This window comes from Onthophagus taurus, chromosome 1 (assembly GCF_036711975.1).
Source record: "Onthophagus taurus isolate NC chromosome 1, IU_Otau_3.0, whole genome shotgun sequence".
Taxonomy (NCBI): domain Eukaryota; kingdom Metazoa; phylum Arthropoda; class Insecta; order Coleoptera; family Scarabaeidae; genus Onthophagus; species Onthophagus taurus.
Window position 1 is genome coordinate 43027387 of NC_091966.1, and position 18847 is coordinate 43046233.

The following is an 18847-nucleotide window of genomic DNA, read 5'->3' on the forward strand; positions in this document are numbered from 1 at the left end:
TAACGGGTGCAATGAGATCCTGTCCGACGGCTGCTTTGGAAGCTCTACACGGTCTCACACCGCTCCACATATATATACAAAAGGAGGCAGCCTTAAGTGCCTTATCACTGAAAACAGTTTCTTCGCTCAAGTTGATGCAGGGTAACCTCAGAGGACACCTCGAGATCCTCAAAGACCCATGTCTAAATCACCTGATTGAAATTAAAACGGACCTTATACCGACGGAATACAATTTCAACCAACCGTATAAGGTCATATTTAGTAGCAGGGATGATTGGGCGAAAGGAGGGCCTCAACTAAAAAGAGGAGCCCTAGCCTGGTACACCGATGCTTCAAAGATAGTAAGATCTGGAGTAGGCATGGGCATCAGTGGACCAAATAGCCACATCAAATTGCCCCTCAGCTCGGACTTAACAATTTTCCAAGCAGAAGTTCTTGCTATAAACTTCTGCACCGCTTTGAACCTACAGAAGGGACAAAAAGGTGCATCCATAAACATTTTCACAGACAGTCGGGTCGCCTTAAAGGCAATTCAGGCCTACACGTGTGGCTCCGCACTGATCAGAGAGTGCACCAACAACCTGAGAGAACTCGCTAGGGGCAATGATGTTACCCTATGGTGGGTTCCAGGTCACAGCAACATTGAGGGCAATGAGAAGGCCGACAAGCTGGCCAAAGAGGCAGCAAACACGCCCTTCATTGGACCCCAACCTGGATGTGGACTACAAAAAAGCCACCTAAAACAAATAATCAACAACTGGGAGGCTTCAAAGATAGCCTTACGCTGGAAAGAACTTCCAGGTCACAGACAAGCGAAGAGTATGATAACTCCGTCGCAAAACAAAACCAAAGAGGTTTTATGCCTCAGCAAAGGGGATCTAAGAAAGCTCTCAGGCTAGCTGACCGGAAAATACCACCTCTTCCACATTGGACAAGCTGAGGATCAAACTTGTCGACTATGCAACGACGAGTCAGAAACTGCTGAACATATACTGTGCAATTGCGTCGCCAGAGGCCGTCTAAGGCACAACGTCTTCGGTAAAACTCCCCTGTTACCTACCGACATAAAGGTTCAAGACCTCAGGACAATACTAAGGTTCATTAAGGACCTACATTTGCCCTAAACCTTTGGAGGGCTAAAGTTAAAATAGATCTTATAGGTCGCGGTAACGAGAGGGGCCGCCCTCCTCAGCCCGGCAGCAATAATAATAATAATAATGGCAATTATAGCGTGAAGGAATGTGAGGTAAGGTTAGTTTTGTTTACAAACATTAATTATACCATGAAGTTTTCTTTGGCAATTAGTAATGGCAATTATAGCGTGAAGTTTTCTTTTGTAATGTCAATTATAGTGTGAAGGAATGTTTGGTAAGGTTAGTTTTGTTTACAAACATTAATTATACCATGAAGTTTTCTTTGGCAATTAGTAATGGCAATTATAGCGTGAAGTTTTCTTTTGTAATGTCAATTATAGCGTGAAGGAATGTGAGGTAAGGTTAGTTTTGTTTACAAACATTAATTATACCATGAAGTATTCTTTGGCAATTTGTAATGGCAAATTTACCGCCAAAATGTCTAGTGATATTTTCTGGTGATTTTTCCTAGTGTAAATCTGACTTTCGAGTTTACTCCTCCTGGTTTAAAAACAGAGTATAGATACTGCTGCCAGAAATCTAAAAATTTTTTCTAGAATATTGAATACTGTTGGCAGAAGATTAGATACTGTCTAAAAAGTCTAGAAACTGTTTGCAAAACGTTAAATACTACTGTCAGAAGACTTGGATACTGAGATTAACTTGGATGTCTCACTATCAACATCCTACTTAATGGAGGATGATAACCCAACAACACTGCTCCTTGCAGAGCGGGTATCCAATCAACTTGAACATCGTTGACGAACAGAAAGAGTCGTTGGGGAATTCATAACTTTAAAACAGCAAGTCAGGCAGGAAAAAAGAGATTTGAATTTTTAAAATAGTTTGGGTAGCTTTACTCTCGGTATTTTCAGTCTGACAAGATTATGCTGCTTGAGTTTTCTTGGGAAGAAATGTTACAGCATTTTTTTACAAGGGTAGCAATACCATGACAGTTATCTGAACAGGCTTAATAAGTCGAAGCAGTCAAAATTAGTTTCTGCGAAAAAGATAGTATTTGATTAAGATTACAATATCACTAAATTTCTAAAATCAAAAGTTTTCTGCACTCATCTAGCACATGTTTTCGTGTTTATGAGTGTAAGTGTGGTGTTAATTATTTTACAATCTATAAATCGTATAAACGTGTGCTGGCAAGCGCACATTGATACTCTAAAACTGTCTATTCTTTATAAAAAAGGTTTCCTTTACTACCTAAGTACCTAAAAAAATCTATATTCTACATCTACACTAAAATTACATTTTTACGTACATCTCCCGTTTCTTCTCCCGAAGCTTCCGGTGTCTTAACTCTTTTTTCCGAGAAACAATCAACGGAGGAAGCCCACCGTATCGTTTCCGGACTTGGACTCGACGAAGATAACCTCATTTCTTTCGCTGAAGTAATACTTTCCGAGCTAGACGAAGAACTAACCATTTTCGAAGTTCTCAATCTCCGTTTCGGTGAAGTTTTCCTCGGAAGACTGTGCAACTTCACAACGGCCTCTTTTTTTGGAAGTTCCAAATGGTAATTATAATTAAGATTACCCTTCGTCGGACTCGGCGTTTTCGACGATCTCGTCATTCGTTTTTCGCCTCTTTTTCTCCCGGTTGATTTGCGATGTTGCTGGTGAATCCCACCGGATATCGAGTTGACTTTATCCGAACTTGGGAAGTCGTATAATCCATCGGAATCGGTGAATGGTAAAAGATCTTTGTGCCCCCCGTAGAATTGGGGCGAAAACCTTCCAACTCCGGTGGTTCTATCGCTTAGAGGACTTTCGCTACGCGAACTAACCGGGCTACAAATCGATTTTTCTAATGATAAGGTATCACCGCATTGAACGATGATCGATGGTAATTGCAAAGTTTTCATCATCACCCCCGATGGTATTGAATTAATTTCTTCTTGCGTCGTTGTTGTTAAAGGTAAATCTAATTTGATTTTTTTATCGCTTATAAACACTTCGAGTTCTTTGGCGCTTTTTACTTCGCCATCTTCAATTTTTTCGTCGATGTGATCAGTGCCGATTCCTTCATCGTTCGATTCTATTAATGGGTCATCTGATAAAGTTTCCGAATCGGATCTCCCGCGTGTGTGATGCCCTCTTCTTGAATCATCTTGATTTGATTGGGATGAACCGCAATCGGGGGGACTAGTTGAGGTTCTAATTAATGGGGAATGCCTTCGTAAAGGTGGGTGTAAATTAGAACCGGATCCACCGGGGTCTTCCATCTCCGAGGGACAAAGTGGGTTACTCGATCCGCATCTAGAAGGACCGGGGCTTGCCATTGAGCTATATCCTGATGAGCTTAAATTTGATTCAGATGCCATGTGATCGCCTCTTGTTACCATTGAAAAAGGGCTTAGATAAGTCATTCCGGGAGGGACGTTTAATCCTGGTTTGATGGCTGGCGAAATTGAGTCAGTGTCCGATTCGGCTTCGCTTAAATTACAAGTTATTGTAATGAGGGGTGGGGCGCAAGGTAAATCTAACGATGTTGGTTTATCGAATTCTTTAAGCATCTTCCTCGATTTGTTCGAACTTCCGGGGAATTGAAATTCTTCTTGTTGAAGTCGCGGTGGGGGTGAACCAAGCTTGCCGAAATGATTCGGTGCTTTTTTGTGGGTCGGGGAGGGCGTTTGGATCACTAAAGTTGGGATGATCATCGTTGGGGGTGGTGTTGGTTCTTCGGAAACCGTTACAAGTGGTAATAAAATCGATTGGCCAATTGGATGTGGGCGAGACTAAAACAAAAAATAATTAAATCACTTAAATATTAACATTCTGTAGTGTTGGTTTTCTTATTATGAAGATTATTTTGGCTACAATGGCTCTTTCGTCATTGTAACAGGTGAAGTATTTGCGTAAGGTACGTTATAGATCTTTCCGTGTTTAAGGTACAGTGTGTTAATTAATTATCGTAACCCAAGGTCCGTTGAGTAAAAACATACTGTATAAGGTTATCCTTGCTGTGACGTCATTGGAAGAATTGACATTTCTATGTTTTTATTTATACAGTGTATTTCACTTAAGAAGCAATATACAAAAATATAAAAAAAAGATATAAACTAAAATAAAAAAAATATTAAAATATAAGGCGAAATATTAACGGTTAAAATTTTATTATTTTTAGGTTATCCAACATGACTCGGTTACCATGGTGATTAAGATCCAAATATTGCAGGTGCTTGTCAAAATTGAAATTGAATTTAAGTTTTTTTTAAGGAAAAAGTCTTATTTAATTGGTTTAAAAGGCTGTATTTAACTCAAAATTGGTTTATCTAGGGAATTATAAACAAGGTGAGGGAATTAAATCAAAAAAAAAAATTTTTAATTTATTTCTCTTAATTAGAATCGATTTAAATTAATTACAATTAACGAATTTGTTATGAATGCGAGATAATCGTAAAGAATTCGAATTGTTTTAAAATCAATAAAAATTATGTTAGAATTGTTAAAAAAAATCGGAATAAAATTTTATTATTTTAAGGTTATCCAACTTGACTCGGTTACCATGGTGATTAAGATCCAAATATTGCAGTTGCTTGTCAAAATTGAAGTTGAATTTAAGTTTTTTTTAATGAAAAACACATAATTGATTGGATTTAAAGGTTGTATTTAATTCAAAATGGGTAAATGAATGTAATTATAAGCAAGGTAAGTGGATTAAATCAAAAAAAAATATTTTTAGATCAATTAAAATGTACTAGAATTTAGGGTTAAATATCAATTAAAACTAGAACTAATACTAGAATTAGAAAGTTCTAGGTTTAGCCGGGCGTCTTAGATAAGAACTTAGAAAAGTCTGAAGACACAGGGCTAAACCTGAATATTTCTAATCTAGGTCTAGTATTAGTTCTAATTTTACATTATCACTAGAACTAACACAAGACCCAGAACAAGTAGTCGAGTTTAGTCATGAAAAAAACTTTCAGTTATCAATGTCAACTTTAATTTTATTATTATATTTGTAATCTTCATAAAATAACCTTTAAAGTGAGTCCAAACTTGACGCATTTATCTCAAAAAATCAAAAAGTTCGAACTTTCAATTTTTAATGTTGACATATTTGTCAAGTTCATAAAAAATCCTTTAAAATGAGTCCAAACTCGACTTATTTAACTTTAATATTAATGAAGTTATGATCAACTTCCGGTTAAGAATGTCAACGTCATTTTGACAATTTTGACATATTTGTAATCGTGGTGAAAAATCCTTTAAAATGAGTTCAAACATGATACGTTTAATTCCAATATTGCTCGAGATATAATCAACTTCCAATTTGAAATGTCAATGTCACAAAAACACAAATATTAAAAAAAAAATAAAAAATTAAGGTTTTTTTAAGGTAAGTTTGAATAAAAAACGTTAAACCTGCAGTTAGCAACAATGAAGATAGCAATTTAATTATTAAATATTAATACCAACCTTAATTTTTAATTTTTTTTATTGTAGCTTTGTTTTTATGATAAATTGTAAGACATTTTATAAACATTAAGAATTTGTCAAAATGACACTGTCATTTCAAACCGGATGTTGCTTATATCTCGACTAATATTGGAATTAAACGTATCATGTTTGTGCTCATTTTAAAGGATTTTTCACAATTACAAATATGTCAAAATTGACGTTGACATTTCTAACCGGAAGTTGACCATAACTTCATTAATATTGAAGATAAATATGTCGTGTTTGTACTCATTTTAAAGGATTTTTAATGAAGGTTATATATGTCAAGTTGACATTTTGAATCTGAAGTTAGTTATCATATAATACAAATGGACAACTTCATGGTGTTCTTTATGATGCTTTTGTTATTAAAAAAAACCATTAAAATGAGTCCAAACATGATATTGCTAGCTATCACTATGTTGTATATTTTTATTGCACTAAAACTAGAACTAACACTAACCTCGAAATTTTCTAGGTCTAGTGTTAGTTCTAGTTTTATACTAGCACTATCACTAGAACTGCATTCATATATTGCGACTTATATGAAATTTCTAAATTATGTAGTTTGTAAATGTTAAACTAAAATTAGAACTAAAACTAGAACTCACACTAGAAACTTTCGGGTTTTGCCGTGCGTCTTTTACGAAAAGGTTTGACGTTTCGGATGTAATGTTGCAACCTTCTTCAGAAACTGGTTCGAATGAGTTTTTTCTGATTTTGAATATAACGAGGCTATTATTGGTTTATGGTCTGTACAGATAATAAATTGATTGCCTTCTAAAAAATGTCTGAAAAATTTAATGGATGAATGCCAGCAATTCTCGATCAAAAGTTAATTTGATAATAGTGCTCCAATTTCCATATTAGAAGCGTTAGTAGATAAAGATAATTGACCAGTTTTACAAGGATGAGCCAGAGTTGTTGAATTTGCTAATTGAGTTCTAGAGAGTTCACAACTTTGATTACACTCTGCTGACCAATTTTCAATAATTTTGCTTTTATTTTTATAAAGTAAATTCGAAAGATGATATAAAGGTGCAAGCATATTTGAAAAATTTGGAACGAATCTATGATAAAAGTTTATCATACCCAAAAATCTTTGTAACTGTTTAAGTGTTTTTGGTGTTGGAAATTCTTTAATAATTTTAATTCTGTTATCTGAAGGACGAATGCCTAGAGGAGAAATGTGACGACTTAAAAAATTTATGGATTGCACACCAAAAATGCATTTAGAAGATTTAACTGAAATTCCAAAATCATTTAACCTATTAAAAAGTATATCTAAAAGTAAAAACAATTATTATTGAGATAATAAAATTGTATTAACAAACACTGTTCCTGAAGTAATTCTAAACAAATATTATTAATAAAAATTTTTGATTTGATTAATAATTAAGAACATAATCTCAAAAAAAATTTTATATATACAGTGTGTCCCCGGATAGGTGAAACGACTCTTATAAAATGTAAATTTTTTTCGATATTAACTGTCATGTTTTGGTGTTCAGGCCTGCTTGATTAAAGACTAAATTTTGAACATATTTTCAAATTTTAAAAAACAAGTGAGTGTTGACACTGAAGCTAAAGCTTCTTGTGTGTCAGGTAAAGCACCTTTTCTGTTTACAGTATGGTAAAATGTTACTAAGAAATTTTATTCAGAATGAAAAGTTATGACCATATGCAAATTTTCATCAGCCTACTTTGATAAAACCCATTGTTTATTATTTTCGTCAATAGTACTTTATTACGACTTTTTGTTTTGAGATTCAGATTATTTGGGAGAAATAAACAAACGGTTCTGAAAATGTTCACAAAAAATTAAGTGTGTGTTCGCCCACAAAGGAAAACAGTTAATCATAGTTAATCAGTTTCATCATAATTTTTTTTTCTTAGAGTGAATACTTCCTGTTGTAAGAAATCTTTTGATTAAACGCCAACAAGTACTTCTTTTAATTCCAGTATTAATTTGAAAATTTTTCACAAAATAAAGCAATAATCGGTTATTCCCCGGTTCCATAACACTGAATCACGTAAACTTTTTCCTCTAATGTTAACACTGTATTTAAAAAACACTTTAAGTTTACTAAATTACAGTTTGAGAGATTAACAGTGACAAGAAAGCAATTTTGTTTTTCCATGGCAGTCTTTGTTAGAAATAAGATTGTTTGATATGGATTTTTTCAAAGTAGGCCAATCAATCCGAAAATTTGCATATGCCCATAGTTTTTCATTTTGAACAAAACTTCTTAGTAACACTTTCACGTACTGTAAACAGAAAAGGTACTTTACCTGCCGCAAATAGTTATTTTTGATACAAGATAGCGAAATAATACTTTTGCATTCGAGAACGAAAGTTCTCGAGAATGCAAAAGAATTTCGCTGTCGTGTATCAAACAACATTTTTTCGAAAACTGCGTATACTAAAGTTATAAATGAATAAAAAGATCAAATTCTGTATAATGACATTTAGAATTCATTTAATGTGATGTCAAAAACTTAACGTCACATCGATTTAACCTCACTTATTGAACAAATGTACTATTATAAATTTGCATTTAAACGTGAAATGAAATGATAAAACAATTAAATGTTGATTATTTTGTGTTTATAATTTGTTCATAACAATAAATTAACAATTAATAGTATCAAATTCTTTGATTGTCGTAGCTGGACGTAAAAGTCTTTTGCGTCCTGGACGTGAAAGACCAGTAAAAGACTTTTACGTCCTGTTGACAAAAAACTATCGTTTTGACGGTCGCTAAGTACTACGCAAAAGTCAACTTTTACTAGCAGTTTTCGAAAAAAGAGTTTTTCTTTCACTGTCAGGGCTCACTTGTTTTTTTAAAATTGATAATATGTTCAAAATTAATCGTTAATCAAGCAAGGCTAAACCCCAAAGAATGACAATTAATATCGACCAAATTTTACCTTTTATAAGAGTCGTATCACCTATCCGGGGACACACTGTATATTTTTATATATTTTTTTTTATTGAGAAAATCGTTTTAGAATTTAATTTAGAACAACTTTTGTATGAAATTTCTGCTGAGAACGAGTGGAGGGGGGAAATCGTATCGTTTTGTTACAAAAGTTCCGTGCCCTAATCATTATACCATGGCGTTATCATGAAAATTATTGTTGTTTATATTTAGAATAAAACTTCAATTGGTTTCAACATTTCATAACGAAACTACGTATTTCTATTTTTGTCTTTAAATAGATAGTAGTAATAAACCTCAACTTCAATAATTACCTTAATTTTTAAAACTGGCGATGGGGTTCCTTGATGCATAACAGCAACTTCTTCTTGTATTAACCCATCCTCACCTTGAGGATCGATCGCTATGTCTTGAATTCCATGCATATCATCTTCATCACCATCGCTTATTGAAATATTCGGGATTTCAATCGATATCCGATCATCGCTATCTGTTGCGTTATTATCCGCGAAATTAGTTCTTCGTAAAGGTACCGGAGTCGCAGCTTGCGATGGCATCGGTGAAGGCAAAGGCGTCGGCATCTCCCTTATAGGTGAAAGGCACTTATTGATTGCGCTGGGTATTTCTAAAAGTATCGTCGGGGGATGCAAGAAATTACTACTTCCGGGTGAAGATTTATGAGCACTCAACGCATCCAAAACGGGTACTTCAATAGTACCATATTGTTGTTGTTGTTGTTGTCTTTGCATAATTGGGCTTTCCGATGGGCCGCTTGAAAATGATACGGGGGTATGGATGGATGATGTGGATGATTCGTCATCTCCAGCGACGTCATCTTGGGGACTTGATGCCGTGGGGGTTGTTGATGGTGATATTCTTAGTGATGGGGAGAGATTTGCACCCGCCGAACTCGACGAGAAATTTCTAAACATTGCTAAAATCGAATCTGCGCTTGCTGGTTTTTGTTTCGCTGGTAATCGAAGACTTGCTTTTCTGCTGTACATTAAATCGGAAATACTCGAGCTTAACGCAGTTGGTATAGCCAAATCTGAACTTGTTAATGAATCACTACCTTGGTTACTCGAGGTGCTATTGGGCGATCTAACGTTAGCCCCTGGAGATGGAGGGGTTGAAGCCGGTCGGGTGAAAGCGCAACTTAAACGGTTTCCCATTTCTAAATCGGATCCGGAACTCATTTCTTGAGACACCTTGCTGAGTAATCTTGCGAAAGTAACTTTTTTTTCTAATTTTGGATCAACCAAAGATAAGTGTCCCGCTGATATCTCTTTATTAACGGTTAATTTCGTCTCTTTGATTTCCTCTTTATTATCGTCGTCTTTTAATTTACGTTCGCTCATTTGGATTAAGTCCCCTAAACTTACTTTTCTTGTGTTTTGACTTGAAGCGGCCGGGCTGATAAGTTGTTGAAGAATTTGTTTTTTTTCTGCTGCATTTTTCTTTGTTGGTGTTGAGTTGTTTCGTTTTTTCTTCGGGGAGGGGCTACCTATTAAGTTGTTTTCGTTTATTAATAAAAATTAATTAACGCAATTTTGTTAAGCATCTATTTCTACATAAAGCCACACCTTCAAGCTTCTGATGGTCTCCCAACAGTATGAATAAAACAACTAGCTAATGTGCAACCTACCAGCCACACGCAACATCATCGTGAGACGACATCATCATTAAGTTATTAAATATAATTTATTTTTTAATTCCATTTTAAATGTACAGTGTCCTACAAAAAGTCTGCAACACACTGGTTTTCTTTTTGGTTTTATTACAACTACCTATATTGCTACATTATTGCGATATTTGAATAAAAATGAAATTAATAAGAAAGCTGATAAGATATGTTAACTTATTTGGATCCAAGATACGAAATGAACTTTTTAGATGCTGATTTAACTAAAAGCAACTGTAAAAAGAGGATACTTTAATTAATAATTGGTGATATTTCCACAAGGATCCTTCAAGAAATTAATTTTATAACGAAATTTGAAAATTATCGATGAAAATTGCAACATCGAAAATTTTATCAAAACTTCAAATATTGTTTTCTCAAAAACTGAAAGTTATTTTTCAAAACGTGTTGGTTTATTGGAAAGAGGACACTTTTATTAACATTTTGGGAAATTTTCATACTCATATTCCAAGAACGGGATATTTTATACGAATTTTTAAAATTTAATCGGCGAAAATTGCAAAATTTGAAAAAATTGTCGATCATTTCAAAAATTTATTTCTCAAGAACTGAAAGTCGGAACTGCAACAAGAGATTTTATACAGGGTGTCTCAGCGAGACCAGTCATTAGACGTTTCTGGGGTTCTGACCAAAATAAAAATTTTAGAATTGAGACTTAAGTATTATCAATTACGTTCTCTTCGTTTAAAATATTTTCAGATTTCTAGCACTTCCGGTTATACCGGAAGTCGCCACATGTTAGGCATAGGACATATCAGGTATAAAAGATGTAAAATGAGACGCCGAAGATGACTAAGTAATAAAATATTGGGGGTGCCATTTAAAAAAATGATGTTATGGTGTTTCCAAATTTCGAAAAGTTAACGTATCATAGTAAAGTGACCAAACGATCTAGACAGCTGTTCTTGCCACTAAAACATACTCCATCATGTTATTTAAGCATGTTCTGAATCCTAAATTGATATCTTAAAAATCGAGTGTTCTATGATTTTTTGAACAAATGTCCGCTGGAGCAATTTTTCTAGAAAAATTCGAAAATTCGAGAACGGCTGAATCAAATTGCAAAAAGTAAAGTTATTTATAAACCTTGAAAACAGACAAATCCAAAGATGTAAAAATATATAGGGTGTTCCATTTAAAAAATAAAGTAGGTGGCGACTTCCGGTATAACCGGAAGTGCAAGAAATCTGAAAACATTTTAGTCGAAGAGATCGTAATTGATAATACTTAAGTCTGAATTCTCAAATTTTTATTTTCGCCAGAACTCCAGAAACGTCTAATGACCTAATCTCGTTGAGACACCCTGTATATCGTATTTGGATTGTTACAGTGAGGTTGCTAATGACAAACCTGATATTTGGTAATTATCCGGTATCCGGCCGGATTTAAAAAAATGGCCAGATAGGTCGGATACCGGATAGTTACCGGATATCCGTTCCACCACTAATATATAGTGTGTCCGTAAAGTAATGGATATAGGCGATAAAATCATTATGAACGGTTTATGGAAAAATCCCTGAGAAGGGTTTAAAGATTTAAATTTTTTGCAACTTTTTGGTGTAGGTTACAAATTTTTTCCGCCATTTTTAACCGAGTTATGACGTCATCGATATTTTTTTCAAATGGCAATCCCCCATTTTTATTTCGGTATGTGAAAGAAGATGTTTTTCTGAATCTAATACAGTCAATATTAATATTCGTTACATAAGAAAATTTTCGAGAAAAATTACTTTAAAGTTTAATTAATTCAAATTTGCTTGACATGGAAAAAATAGCAGTAGCCATGAGTAACTATGGTAACCAATCATTTTAAACAATTCTCTAAGTTTTATAAGTGTCAAACACTGATAAAGTGTTTGTTCACTAGTAAAGCTTGTTGTTTCTTGTAGCACTGATTTAAACTATTCTTACATCACTTTTGAGTTAATTTTTGTTTATTGTTTACTTTCATTTGACCGAGCGGGAAAGAATAGAAATTCTGTGTTTGATTAGAATTGGGGATCGAACTCGAACTCAAAAAGAAGTAGTAGAGCTCTTTAATGCAACATATCCAGACCATGAACCCATAAGCCAAAGTACGATAAGCCGCATTGTCACTAAATTTAAAAATCATGTGCATGTACGGGATCTTTCAAAGTCTGGCCTACCAAATGTTTCAGACGAGGCTCAATATAACGTTGTTATGGCTATGCAAGAAAATCCTCATATTACGGTAAGGGATATTGGGCCGAATCTGGCCATTAGTAAAACAACGGTTCACAAAATATTAAAAACCGCAAAATATTATCCCCTATAAACCTCATTCATGAGTTCAATGAAGATGATTTTGATAGAAGATCGCAATTTTATGAGCAGTTGCAACAATAAATTGTGCAACGACGATGAAGATTTCGTTAAAAACATAATTTTTTCCGATGAGGCAACATTTACATTGAGTGGGCAAGTTAACAGGCAAAATTGTCGGTATTGGGCAGGTACTAAATCACTTTAAGTTGTGCATTCCTTGCGTAAACTTGGTTGTTTCCTTCCCCTTGCTGTCCGTCGTAATCTTTATTACTCATTAATACTGCCCCACATAGATTATGCTGATGCGGTGTGTATATGCGGAAAGATTGCAGAACAATTGCCTACGCTTTATTTTTGACCTGGGTAAGTACGACCATGTGACGCAATATCGAAATCACCTTCGTATGTTGACTGTCGAAAAGCGCAGATCCTTCCGTATACTGACTACATTATACAGGGTGATTCATAAGTAATGGGCCAAATTGTAAATGTACGTTCAGGAGGCCAAAATAATAATATTTTCATTAACAATAATGGGTCTTAGTCTGCTCCTTACTGAGATACAGGATGTTAAAGCGAAAAAAATAAAATAGATTTTTGTTAATAGATCAGCTACTTTTCTACATAATGACTCATAGTTGACTTATAGTTTTTGTAAGGGTAAACAATAATGTGTGAGAGGATTTGAGTTAACTCGTAGATGTCGCCACATGCGCCATATGAATTATGAAACGTCAATGAGCTTTTACGTTTAATGAATAGTTTAAAATATTTTATTGTTAAGTAAACTGATTCATTCTTGTCCTAACATAAATCAAAATGCCGAGACATAATCACTTTTCAAACGAAGAAATGAGAGACATAATTAAGCTTAAATTTAATTTAACTTCGCACAACATTAACATGTAGGTTTTGATAACAGTTGTCGTAAGTGGTCTTAGTTCAAGTCTGTTCTAATGTTGTATTTCGTTTTATTAACTGGCGTACAATAAATTGTTTTATTACGTAATTTTTTTATGGTTTCAGTTTAATATTGTTATCAATTATCAATTACGGTTAGGTAAATGTCAACATTCCATGCCATGCTTGTGTCTTAACAGATTAATGCTACGTCGACCACCGTGAAATGTAGTGTAGTGAGTTAGTAAAATTCAAATATCTCGAAAATCGTTAATATTTTCAAGATCAAAGAAGTATAGCTTTTTTCTACAGAAATGATGGGGCTATCCAAATTAAACAAGTATGTTGTAAAATAATGAGCGATAAAAAATTTGTAGCTGATTTCATCTAATTCATATGGCGCATGTGGCGACATCTACGAGTTAACTCAAATCCTCTCACACATTATTGTTTACCCTTACAAAAACTATAAGTCAACTATGAGTCATTATGTAGAAAAGTAGCTGATCTATTAACAAAAATCTATTTTATTTTTTTCGCTTTAACATCCTGTATCTCAGTAAGGAGCAGACTAAGACCCATTATTGTTAATGAAAATATTATTATTTTGGCCTCCTGAACGTACATTTACAATTTGGCCCATTACTTATGAATCACCCTGTATAAAATACTTTCTTCTCGAACTCCAGTATACTTGTACACCAACTTTCAATTCATGTCGTCTCGTGGTCTGCCTACTAGAGCACAGTCTGATACCTTACTCATATTTCCCGTTCATCGCACCGAGAGATATCATGGACCTCTCACGGTGCAGGCTATAAAGCTTTGGAATAGTTTACCCACGGAAATACGCAACACTCAGAGTTTTCTAACCTTTAAGGTCTGCTTAAGGGATTATCTATTAACACTGCAATTATCTGAATCTAACTCTTCATGTCACCTGCTTCTCTTCTCTTTTCCTTTTTCTTCCTCCTCTCTATCAACTGTACTCGTTGTGTTTCTTCTTTTGTTTTTCTTTTCCTCTGCTCTTTTTCTTCTTTTTGCTTAAATGTTGAATTATTTAATAATGCCATATTATTATTTTTTTTTATATACATTGCTGGTTGGGTCTTTTGGAAGACATCGTTCTTGGCCATAAACTGACCTTTTGTCAACATACACTATTAATTAATTCATTTATGTATACATATATATTATTTTTCTCCTGTATAATGTGGCAATAAACTTATTATTATTAATATTATTATTATTATACTATCCTGGGCCCTTACTTTTTTGAGGGAACCTTAACTGGAGAGAGACATTTAGGTTTTCTACAAACAGATCTCATTCTTTCCATAACGGCCAGATTTTCCGATGATGTTGATCCAAGTCGATTTCAACGGCAATTGTTCTTCCAACAAGATGGCGAGCCGCCACACTATGCGGTTCCTGTTCGTGCATATTTAAATCAATTATTTGCCAATCAGTGGATTGGGAGAAGAGGGCCAATTGAATGGCCTGCAAGATCACCTGATGACCAAATACTTTGGATGAACTAAAAATCAAAATGCGAGAAGAAGTTCAGCGAATAATTTCTGATATCTTAGAGAATTGTCAGGAAGAATTTAAAAATCGTTTAGGTTACTATGCACAATTTGAACACTTAACTTAATTTTTCATTTATTCTATAAATTTATTAATTTTATTTGTAATTAAACCGATTGTTATTCATGACTCTTGCTATTTTTTCATGTCAAACGAATTTGAAGTAATTAAACTTTAAAGTAATTTTTTTCGAAAATTTTCTTATGTAACCAATATTAATATTAACTGTACTAGATTCAGAAAAAAATTCTCTTTCATATTCCGTAATAAAAATGGGGGATTACCATTTGAAAAAAATATCTATGACGTCATAACTTGGTTAAAAATGGCGGAAAAAATTTGAAACCTACGCCAAAAAGTTGCAAAAAATTTGAATCTTTAGACCCGTTTCAGGGTTTTTTCCATAAACCGTTCATAATGATTTTATCACCTATATCCGTTACTTTACGGACGGACTGTATAGTATGCAAAATCCGTATTCGTATTCACCCACGTTAGAACACAAATTAGAAAATCACACCTTACTCAAGAATGGTAGTACAAATTTCAAATATTTTTGATGATTTATTTCACTTAGGGCCGATCTTACAAGTGTTGGTATAATCAGTGGAATAGTTATTCCCAGAATAATTTATTCTCGGCATTAATTTAACGAATGCGTCTTATAAAGCCTTTCTTAGCCAGAATAGTTATTGCAATGGTTGGTTGAAGTTGGTAATACTGTGGGTATAACGCGCAGCGCGCATGTGGTTTGTTTACATTTAGCGACTGTCAAATTGATCAGCGGTGTTTACCATTATTCTGTTTATATTTTCATTTTACGTCTTTACGAATATGAATGTGGACGTAGATGTGTTTGACTCTGATAATGATGACGAAATTAGTCATAGGAGACGACAGTTTAGACGTGCGAAACAATGTAAAATACGGTAAAAGTGCCTTATTACTAGTCCGTTTATAATTACTCTATGTACAGTCATGTTCACGGGAAATGCACACTCAAGGTCAAGCGTTGTTGTGAGATTCGACGTGCCGCTGGCTAAACGGGCTGAGCCGAGCGCACACGAAGCTCGTTGCTCATAGGCGTTCGGCTCAGCCCGTTTAGCCAGCGGCACGTCGGATCTCACAACAGCGCTTGACCTTGAGTGTGCATTTCCCGTGAACATGACTACATAGAGTAATTATAAACGGACTAGTAATAAGGCACTTTTACCGTATTTTATATTGTTTCGCACGTCTAAACTGTCGTCTCCTATGACTAATTTCGTCATCATTATCACAGTCAAACACATAGTTACTCATGGCTACTGCTATTTTTTCCATGTCAAGCATGTCGAATCTCACAACAGCGCTTAACCTTGAGTGTGCATTTCCCGTGAAAATGACTGTACTTATGTACTTCTTCTCAGGGTAAATTATTTGGAAACCTTATCAGAAGATCAGTTTAAGATGCGGTTTAGGTTATTAGAGGGCGAATCTCATCCAGGACTAATAGAAACCAGAAACCGATTACCAGTGAAATGAAGCCTCTGCTGACGTTACGATTTTATGCTTCTGGTTCTATGCTCCTTACAATGGCAGATTTTGTTGGCATCAGCAAAGCATCTGCTGGACAGATCGTAAAGGCTGTGACGTTGGCAATCGCATCGTTAAGGCTACAATATATTTTTATGCCTCAAAATCTGAGGCTCTCAAGAATTAGATAGCGTTAAGTTGCAAGTTTATTGCATAGCAAAAGTCTCGTATGTCATAGATGCTATTGACTGTACCCATGTGGCGGAAATGCGGAATTATATCGTAATCGCAAAGGATTTTTTTCGTGCAAACTATTGCTGATGCTAAATTAAAAATTAATATGTGCTTGTACTTTTAGACAAGGCCATTATTTGTTGAAGCCATTTCATACAATAATTATTACGTCTGATTAATTATAATCAATGCTAAACAGTCCTTAACTTATTCCTAGTATAAGCTATTCGCGCTGAATTGCACAGTATCCTGCGCCGTATATTATTACTTATGCTATACGCCGGTATTGTAAGACGTTTATTCTAGTGTTTATACCAACTTTTAGTTATTCTTGGTATACGGAGCGGTATAAACTGTTTTGTAAGATCAGCCCTTAGAAGAGTAAAGGAATAAATGGATATTCAAGTGGTTCAAACGTGGTGGAAGCTTGGTGATGGAATTGATGTTTTTTAGGATGTTTTTAGAGATGGAGATAGGATGTTTTTTAGAGACAAAATTTTGGAATCTTTATTTCATGGATGGAATATTGACTGCGAAGGTGTATATTATAATTGAGCAATGTGCAGAAAAATTGGGATGTTTGCGAGCTTTTATCTATAAACAGGATAAAGATTCTAACCATACCACACTATAGATCTTTGAAAGACTGGATCTTGTATCATGAGTCTTAAAAATACAGTTGATTTGATTTTTTGAAAATTACGTGCTACTGAAAATGAAAATAACTGGAATTCAAAAAGTTCTAGGTATCAACAATTTGAATATCAAACAAACAAAACTTTAAAGGCGTAGATGTAATAGAACCAAAAAGAACAGGGTAATTGCCAATTTTTTGTCGGACACTGTAAAGAGTGAAGGTTTGCTGTAAAAATGAAAGAGTGCTCGAGTTGCATAGATATAAAGAGACAGAGAGTAAAGAAGAAAAGAGACATAGAAAGGTTATTATCACGAAGAAGGTTATCAGATTTGGCACACATTGCCTTACGTCTCGGAGCGGGTTTTAGCAAATCATCCAAACTAAAGGTACGAGCGGTTGCTGGTGAATATCCGCCTGCGTGTGGACTGGTTAGGCTGAGGATTGATGGCTTTCGGATACCGAGACGTCCGAAGAGCGATCGAGGAACCCCCGTTCCCGGATTGGTTGATGACCCAGACGTTGCAACTCCAGCTGCTGAAGCCGCAGCGGAAGCCGCCGCTAATTGTTCCCTCACCGAAGAACTTCTCAAACTAGACACTAAAAGAAATATTTATATATAAAAAAAAAAAATTTTTAAACAAATTTATACCTCCACTTCTCGATCGATCATCTTCTTCAGCTAACAATTTTTCAATCTTTTCTGGAAAATGTCTTTTGGCACACCAAACGAGCCCTATAACCCCCATAACCACAGTAACGGTCATTAAACCAAGCCAAAACGGTTCGTGAAGCATTCGTTCGCTTAACGGTTTGTAAGGAATATGCATCATTCTTCTTTCGCATCTTGTTCCTTCCCACCACGCGTGACACTGACAATGAAACGAATTTCCTCGTTCCGTGCAAATCCCGCGACTCTCGCACGGATTATCTTGACAAGGTTTTCGTTTTTGTTCGCACGTCGCGCCCAAATATCCACTCTTACAACGACACTTAAAGTTCGTTTCGGTTAATTCGCAAGTTCCAAAAACGCACGGTTCCAAGTCGCATTGAGTTAAGGCACAAAACAAACCTGCGAAAAGTTTTTAAAATGCACTAAATTAAACTTTAAAAATTCATTAGGTGTTATATAGCAAACGGTAATTATATATTGTAGTAAAGTTTGTGTTAAAGCTCTTTCTCTTAAAGTTCGCTATTAAACTCAAGTAGGGGCCACGTAATCTGTTTTTAATGGCTCTTTAGCTAAAGTGGGGAACCTTATCTTATAGGGTCGACGATATCATCGTCGAATTACAGTTGTTGGTGTTCGACTACTGGGACTTTCGATAGTACATCAACAAGTGTTTTCAACAAGATTTTCTTGCTAATTAACCGCAAGTCTAATTTCCGTGTGAGATTATTGATGACTAAGATATGATACAAGTATCGTTGAGTTAATAATGAAAATTTATTGAAAAATA

At 34.8% G+C, this 18847-nt stretch overlaps 1 protein-coding gene across 4 annotated transcripts in view; it reads right to left on the reverse strand.

Moving 5' to 3' along the window:
• The window catches only part of LOC111420701 (uncharacterized), a 135537-nt gene that overhangs the window by 11269 nt on the left and 105421 nt on the right, over positions 1 to 18847 (reverse strand). For 3 of the 4 annotated variants that reach the window (XM_071201396.1, XM_071201399.1, XM_071201398.1), the window contains 4 exons: positions 18040 to 18459; positions 17739 to 17987; positions 8844 to 10033; positions 2407 to 3882 (listed from right to left, as the gene is read on the reverse strand). In XM_071201396.1, coding sequence (XP_071057497.1) covers positions 2407 to 3882; positions 8844 to 10033; positions 17739 to 17987; positions 18040 to 18459 — 3335 coding nt within the window. The remainder of the gene's footprint in view (positions 1 to 2406; positions 3883 to 8843; positions 10034 to 17738; positions 17988 to 18039; positions 18460 to 18847) is intronic. The other variant, XM_071201397.1, reaches the window with a different exon arrangement.